This window comes from Pezoporus flaviventris, unplaced genomic scaffold (assembly GCF_033815535.1).
Source record: "Pezoporus flaviventris isolate CSIRO_AGI_PZ_B2104156 unplaced genomic scaffold, CSIRO_AGI_Pfla_v1 ptg000090l, whole genome shotgun sequence".
NCBI classification, from domain to species: domain Eukaryota; kingdom Metazoa; phylum Chordata; class Aves; order Psittaciformes; family Psittacidae; genus Pezoporus; species Pezoporus flaviventris.
This window is the reverse complement of record NW_026892638.1, coordinates 2,439,187-2,447,144: the sequence shown is the minus strand read 5'-3', so window position 1 is coordinate 2,447,144 and position 7,958 is coordinate 2,439,187. Positions and strand designations below refer to the sequence as shown.

The 7,958-nt window shown below is 38.3% G+C and overlaps 1 protein-coding gene across 1 annotated transcript; it reads right to left on the bottom strand.

Annotated features, from left to right (window-relative positions):
• Positions 1-2,025: 2,025 nt before the first annotated feature.
• F2R (coagulation factor II thrombin receptor) lies at positions 2,026-7,706 on the bottom strand. Its single transcript, XM_061475779.1, has 2 exons — positions 7,499-7,706; positions 2,026-3,264 (listed from the first exon to the last, which is right to left on the bottom strand). Exon 2 carries the CDS (start codon positions 3,221-3,223, stop codon positions 2,069-2,071), a length of 1,155 nt encoding a protein of 384 aa, XP_061331763.1. The 5' UTR covers positions 3,224-3,264; positions 7,499-7,706; the 3' UTR covers positions 2,026-2,068.
• Positions 7,707-7,958: the final 252 nt, after the last annotated feature.

The following is a 7,958-nucleotide window of genomic DNA, read 5'->3' as shown; positions in this document are numbered from 1 at the left end:
GGTCGGAACTTGATCATAAGGTCCTTTCCAACCCTAACTATTCTATGATTCTATGATTCTAAGAAGCCTACTTATGTACCCTTTTTACTTAAGGTATCTGTGCTGGAATTGCGTTTCCTGTTTTTCTTTTTCTTCTCATTGTTGTGCAAGCCCAAATCATCAGGAAACTCAGCTTCAGCAGTATGTGTGTAAGAGCTGGGATACTGGCTTACAACCATGCATAAAATCTTTCTTAGTCACTCTTATTCAAGATCTTTTTTTGATGCTCTTAGCCATACGAATAAACAGTTGTGTTCACCCCTCTCATTTTTTCACCCTGCAAGGTAGGAAGAAGTTGCTCACTTGGAAATGTTCTTGAGCACATGGAGGTTACAAGTGAAACTACCCAACCACAAAGCAAAATGAAGTAAATAATCGCTGATTGCTGAGCTGTTTTCTACATACTCTCTCCCAGCATGTAGTACTGCTCCTTGCAAAGCAGACTATAATGTCTTTTTTTGCTACCTAAAAATAAACCATTATTGTGAACCAAAATACCATGACATTAAAACAAATCCCAACTATCTAAGAGGTCTAAAAAGCAGTCTTCAAGCCTGTAATTACAGGAGGCACAGATGTATTTTTTTTTCTGCCAGCAAGAAGCAAATCTTAAAATTCTTAAGATTTTACTGAAAACTGAAACTTCCCCTAACATATTAAATGCGAATGAAACTTAATATGTCTTATTTGTGGGGGTTTAGCCTTACAAACTACATATACATGTATTTTTAGCACTCATGTACTTAGGAAGTGGCATACCTGAGAACAAATATCTAGAAAGACTGCGGTAATGCAGTACTTAATTATGTTCAAGTCCATTAAGGAACAGACACAATCTGACAAGAGGTCATGGTTAGAAAGAAGTTTCTGTCAGACTGTATGCAGAAAGTTTACATTTCTTATCATTTATGCTGGACTGAAGAGAGCTTTTATCCATTGTTGCACTTCTTGGCAGATTCCTATGGCAAAATTTTCATTAAGCAGATTTCCTCTTAATCTGATTTCCATTTTCATGTATAGTTCTATTACCTACATGCTCATTTCCAAAAGAGAATTCCTGTTACTTGGCTTTAGCATCCCTTGTAGTAAAAGAATGCTACACAGAGTGAAGTTAGCTACTGGGCTCTATACCAGATTATTTTAGTAGATGTGGACACTATGTAAAATACAAAAAATTTCCAGACTTGGCAGGGACAAAGGATATTTCTGAGTCCTAAACTCATACATGATGATTAATCACGTGCACCTAAGCACAGGTTTGCAAACTGCATAACAGGATGATGAATACAGCTTTTTCAACATATTTTCTGGAGGCCCATTCAACACCAATTTCTTGTGAAATAAAATGTCACTTTTTTTTTTTGTTAAATTAACTGTGAAAAATAACACATTCATAGCCAAGATGCCCAGCATACACCAAAGGAAAAGCTAGTTCTAGCTGCTGAAAATTATCTTCCCTGACACATTGCACCAATTAATTGCTGGTTTTCAGTTGCCCACGTTCCTAAAACCGCACAGACTCTTTTGCAGTGGAATATATAAAAACAGGGGAAAAAGTTTTCAGTGTCCAAAATGTGAAATAATGCTAAGATTATTCCCAAAATATTAAGAAATAGGGGAAAAAAAAACCCATAGCCTGGAAAGATATTTGTACTTTCTTCAGGAAGTACTGGATAGATGGAGAGGTTCTATAAGTAAGAATTTAATCAACCTGATACAGTTAAAAATCCTAAAATGGGATTTCATAAAATGCCTGAAAGAAACTGACTAACAATGCAAAGGATTTGTCTGAAAAAAAGGTTTATTTGAAAAACACTCAACAACTATTATTAAGGAATTATGTCTATGTTAACTTATTTACATATATAGAATACATGTACATATACAGAGTTATAATATGAATGGTGCATTACTATAATAAATCCACAGAACTATGTATTGTACAAAAACTTTTAATATATAATGCAGTCTTCTTTTTTTTGTGTGTCTGAAATTGCCTAAAAATTAAGCATGTGTAAGACATGTTTTCTCAATGAATTGCTAGTAATTTCTTGTAGGCACTGTTGTTCACATTAGTAGAGCACGTACCCCTTCTACTAGTGGTAGACATTGACTGGCCACTGCTGTTACTACTGTTAGGATCAAGTGTCTCTTTACAATTGAAGAGACTGAAAAGTTGTCTCTGATACTGAGAAGAAGCATAGTAGTAAATGAAGGGGTCAATGCAACAGCTAATGCTGCTGATACAAACACAGAGTAGATAGGCAAAGTAGAGATATTCTAAGCTGTTGTCATAAGAAAAATGGACATAATGAATTAATAGGAGAATATTTGTTGGTCCGAAGCAAATAACAAAAACAGAAAAAACAGCCACACACAAGAGCAAGGCACGTGTCTTCTTGTTTTGTTTTGTAACAAGAGTAGAGGAACTAAGACATCGAATGATACACACATAACAGACAGTAGAGATTATAAATGGCACTACAAAAAACACAGAAGAGAAGATGGAGAAGAAGTGAAGGTAATAGCCACGAAGTTCAGATTCTCTTAGCACATCGTGGCAAGTAGTTATATTTAACTTCGGTATTTCCATTGTTTGCTCTCTAATGAGAAAAGGTATAACCCCACTTATTGCTACAAGCCATATGATGAGACAAATCAGTGAGGCACGTGTTAACGTACGCCACCCAAGAGACTGCATGGGATACACCACTGCTAAGAAGCGATCGAAGCTTATGCTTGTCATAAGCATTATTGAACAGTACATATTACAGTAAAAGGCAGCAGTGATGAAACGGCACATTTTGGGTCCAAAAGCCCAGTCATTTCCAGAAAAGTGATAAGCAATCTTAAAAGGAAGCACGCTTACAAACAGGACATCTGCAAGTGCCAAATTCAGCATGTATATCACAGCTGGCTTTTCAATTTTCATTTTTTTCAGAAACACGAGTATTGCTGTAATGTTCAGGGGGAGACTCAGCACAAGCACTATGGTGTAAACTGAAGGAACAAAACGCGTCAGCCATGGACTAGTGAGGTATCTTGCTGTTTGTACTGACACTATTCGCTGGTCATGTATGAATGATCTAGTATGGTTGGTGGCTCCTGATCCAGCTTCCAAGTCATTTTCAGTATCACCTTCAGTAGGTATGCGGTCATCCTGGTGACTTACAATGGAGACCATAAAACTTCTGATCTGTAGTGTGCTGCTGTTATACAGGGAGGCTGAAAAATAAGAAATTATTGAGATTAATAAGCAAATATTTACATCCTATGGGGAAACAAAAACATCTTTCAAAAAGAATAGCTAAGATATATTAGCAACACAAAACAATGAGGTTAATTCCTGATTCGAAGTGCAGACTGCCCACAGATGTTAGTCCTTTTTATTTTGACTTCTGTTACAAGTTTGGGTAAGATGTTCTCCTTTGCCTCCTGGCTCGTGGCCTGGAAGCTTTTATGGGAGGGACTCTACCTAGCAAGTACTGAATATTTCTGTGGGCTCTGGAGACATCTTACTCAACACGACAGCCAATAAAGACAGGTGGCAGATATCTTCATGCAGTTTTCAATGCAGATGTGGTTCAACCTTTTGCTTGTACAAAGACTGCATTGAAACACTTCCCAAGTTCTACCTAACCTGCCCCACAGCACATATCCAGTGTGCCGTCAGAGCACTTTTGAAACCTGCCACTAGTGTTCCCTCTATAGCACGGTCTTTGCAGCATAGTCGTTGGCTGAGTCTGAGAAAAGAAAGTGCCAGGACAGGGTATCTCTGCTTTCTGAATGTAGCTGTAACGGGTTAGGAATTTGGCATTACAAAGTGTTGAATGTGTGGTATGGGTTTATTTCTGGGAAAAAAAAAAAAAAAAGGACAAAAATACCCAACCAACACCAAAAAACCCCACAAAACAATACCAAAAAAACCCAATCAATCAAAAGATCTATTTTGGACATATTTCAGAAAAGTTATTTGCATGGAGTCTTATTTTGGAAGACAGTTGTTTTTCACATCAGCTTAATCTAGTTAGGTGAAGAATAATTCAAAAATATTGTGGGCAGACAGAAGTGAGAGCTACTACTATTTAATCACTCGTGCATAGCTGTGCAACTGATCCTTTGTTGAATCCTAGACAACTAAAACTAAAATGAAGGTGTGTTAGCTTAAATCAGTGAGCTGAAAGTACATCCGCATGATTCACCTTGTTACAAGCAATTGTTTTTTCTACAGTAATTCACACTTTTTAATGCAGATGAGAACAAATGCGTCTGAAAGAGGCAGAGGGCAAACGAGGAGTGGCTGCAGCTTTAAGCAGGCAGTTACCTCCGTCTGTGTGCAGGCTGTGTGGGAAGGGCCCAGCCCAGCTTGAGTTTTGGTGAAATTCAAACTTGAACGTGGGGTAATGAGTGGTAGGGAAATTTGGGGATTTTTTACAGTTCCTGTGCTGTACCTATCATGTTGTCACAGCAGCATTCATGGGGCAGGGGGGACAAAAGAGGGGAAGTGTCTGAGATAATGGTTTTTGTATGCAAAGTGACTAGACTGCCACCACCGTAGGCCAGAAAAAGGATGTTGGATGAGAATTTCAGCCCAGATGCCTGTTGCATAGACTGCAGCAGGAACAATTTAGTACTTTTCCTGAAACACAAATGCACAGAAGTATTTGTACAGCAGAGCACTAAATCAATTTATACAAGGGGCTATTCTGCTGTCTAAAAAGGAACACTAGTAAAATGTAAAACTATAGATCCTTAATCTTTAATCTTACTTCAAAAATTTAGTCCAAGCAGGCAGATGGCTCAGGGAATCAGCTCCTAGTTTGGCAGTTCAGGTTCAGCACAAGCTCTATTTTACTGCCAAGATTATGTGTGCGTGATGTGGTAACGGAGGTGCTTCCAGCAAGCACTTCTCATATCCCCGTGTACCTGAACTTTGAACCGGTCAGCGTCACTGAGCCTTTATGATTGAGGTTAAGAAACTTAATGTGAAAGTCCTTGGTGGTAACCTGACCCACTTCTCATCAGTGACTCCTAACTTAGAACAGTATGACAATATGCTAAAGGGAAAAAATGATTGGGCTAGTTCTCCTTTATTGACTAGTGACCTCTGTCTTAGCTATTGCTTATAATTACTAGAACATTGATAATAATTTTAACTATATCCTGAATTCTTAGAGCTACCTTATTTACAGCTTTTTTAGATGAAAGGATTTAGAGTCTGCATTACTCAATATCAAACTTTTCTGTAAGTACAACCCTATTACAACAGTTCAGGACAAAAAAAAACATAAATAATTTTAGTTTAGTTGAAATTATCTGGTTTAACTTAGTGAAAACTATGTGTTATTTGTAGAAGCAGACTTCCTCAGTTCAGAGTTGAACTCAACCTTGATGCTGTTAACAGCACCTCCATGCTGTGTCCCTTGCTCACTCCATGTCTCCACCTTGAACTTCAATGACATGAAGTACCACTTGGAAGCCATCTCTTTGGAAAAACGCAACAAGACCTCAAACCTGCCGTTTTTCTGCCACGTCATACTACAGAGAATGGGAATTTAAACTTGCTTGATGAAATTCAATTTCATTTTAATTTAAAAGACTGATAGTCACAGATCAGTTCCTTTTTTTTTGCAAAGATGCCTGTTTGTATGACACAGCATCTGCTTATTAGAAAAAATACCAGTGCAATTCATGCTTTTTGAAATGGAAAGGAAGATGGTTACTGCCCTGAGGTTCTGAATTCCTTTTGTGCTAGTGTTTATTTGAAAAAGCTGATGATCAGAGATTTATACACAGAAAGGAAGAGGGTGAAATGATATCATATTACCTAAAAAGATACTAGTGAACTTGACAGTAAACATTAAGGTCAGTAGTGGGAAACAAGCATTACCTGTAAGTTGGGATAGTAAAAAGCAGCCAATACAGTAGCTCTACAGGAAAGATTTTAAAACTGCTCTGACAGAGCCACAACTATACCAGAACCTGTCAGATGTTCTTTTCTAGCTGTTTTAAAGCTGTAGATACCATTTGTCTACAACATACTTCACTACAGCTTAAGTAATTTCTAATAAAACAAATCAGCTGTTAGAAAATCAGAGGTAAAGCTTGTATAATGATCATAAATATTCAGACAGTCATCCTGGTTTTGCTAGGCTGTCATCCAGTCCTTTTGGAAGAGGTCAAACCGGGTAGATTACAATTGTTATGCGTAACAGTACTCTCACGGCTGATATGACAGAGTAAACAGCTCTGTCTACTTGTAAACTATAAAGAGGTACAAATGAATAGGACGAAGAAACTAAGAAAGAAAGAAAGGGATAAAGCACCGAGGTTTTATCTTCATGGTGTGCAGTCAGGACACTGAACAATACACATGGAGTCTTTTCTTTGCTTCCAGTAGGGACTTTGAGAGGCAGAAATTATATAGAACGATACTCAGATTGCCTGAACTTTTCTTTTACTGCCTGTGGTCTTTGCACTGATTCTCCATCAAGGATACAGAGAAAAGATGTAGAAAGCTCAGTAAGTCTGGATTGTTCAACAATCTATACTGTGCTGTTTTCTATTGAGTATTACATATTGTTTATCTCACGATCACCATATGCATATTCTGTTTACCCTGACACTGCCTTTTTTTCTTTTACGCAGACTTATGTCATAAATTTCTGTCTATTTTCACATGCAAGGTGCTACTGCACATACTGTTCTGGGAAAGGAGAAGTAGAGAACAAAAAATATAATGGCTTCAACCAACCATAAAAAGCAGTCTTGATCTCCAGAAGAAAATGTCAAAGTATTTCTGTAGAGTCATAAATCTGGACAGGATGTTTACACACCAGCAGTGTTCATGTCCCAGGGGATATCTTTGTGAGCTGAAAAACTAGAAAGTAGGCTCCTACTCAAACCAATTAAATTTGTGCTGCTGGACAACAATTAATATAATTTCTGGGTATTACTGCTGACAGCTGCACCCATACTGCTGGCTTGTAACAAAAGGTTGGTTTCTCTTATCTCTCCTATGTATAATCTGATAGTGATAAACATTTGGAATCTGAATTACTCACTGGCCCATAAATCAGTTACTCGCAAGCAGAATGTGAATTGCATGCCAGGCATATTTATAAACAAGGTAAATCACAACTTTGTAGGGCAGTTAACAATTATTTGCTTTTATAAAAATATACACTGGATGTCTTTAAAAAAAAAAATCTTCTTTAGCCCACACGTCTGTTTATACAGAATTTGTTACTGTATTACACGAGTAATGAAACAATTTGAACATATTTTCCTAAAGTGTTGTTTTGTTGCAACCCTAGAAGGATCCAGGGTCTCACCAGTTAGAGCACGGTTGTTGCCACTAGTTCTATTTCTAACGGAGCATCAATGAAGGTCACCTGCCTGGGGTGGATACTCTGAACTACTTTTTGCTGGTGGATCTTACAAACTTTGTGTTACCTACAAATTCAGCTGGCAGTGCATCTCCTGAAGTTGTGTACGAAAGGCAATGCCATTGTTTTGAGGAAGTCCACCAGTATGTCCCACCAGGCTGGTCACTTCTTTCCACTGTAACTTGCTGCTGCCTGGCCACCTCCTTAGCCATGGGACAACTGTAAACCGTTCTTCACCATCAGTAACCTTATCCGTGACACTGCGTTTATTACAGATCTATGTATTTGAGATCTGTGACACGTCCTTTATTCAAAATATACTACTCAAAAAGCATCTGCCTCACTTTGCTTTACTCAGGGCAACTTCATATTTCAGCCTGTTCCCTCGCCGCTGCTGTGAGAACCAAGCTAGCGCAGCGGTCCACAGCGCCGAAGCAAGATCGCTCCTAAGTACCAATTAAAACTTCAAAGCGGGAGACCCCTGACCAGGCCAGCGATGCCCTGCGTTTCGGGTATTACCCTCTGCCAAGC

Bases quoted from the DNA above. Each gene is read 5' to 3' on its own strand.
- F2R (XM_061475779.1), bottom strand. From the start codon at position 3,223: ATGGTCTCCATTGTAAGTCACCAGGATGACCGCATACCTACTGAAGGT.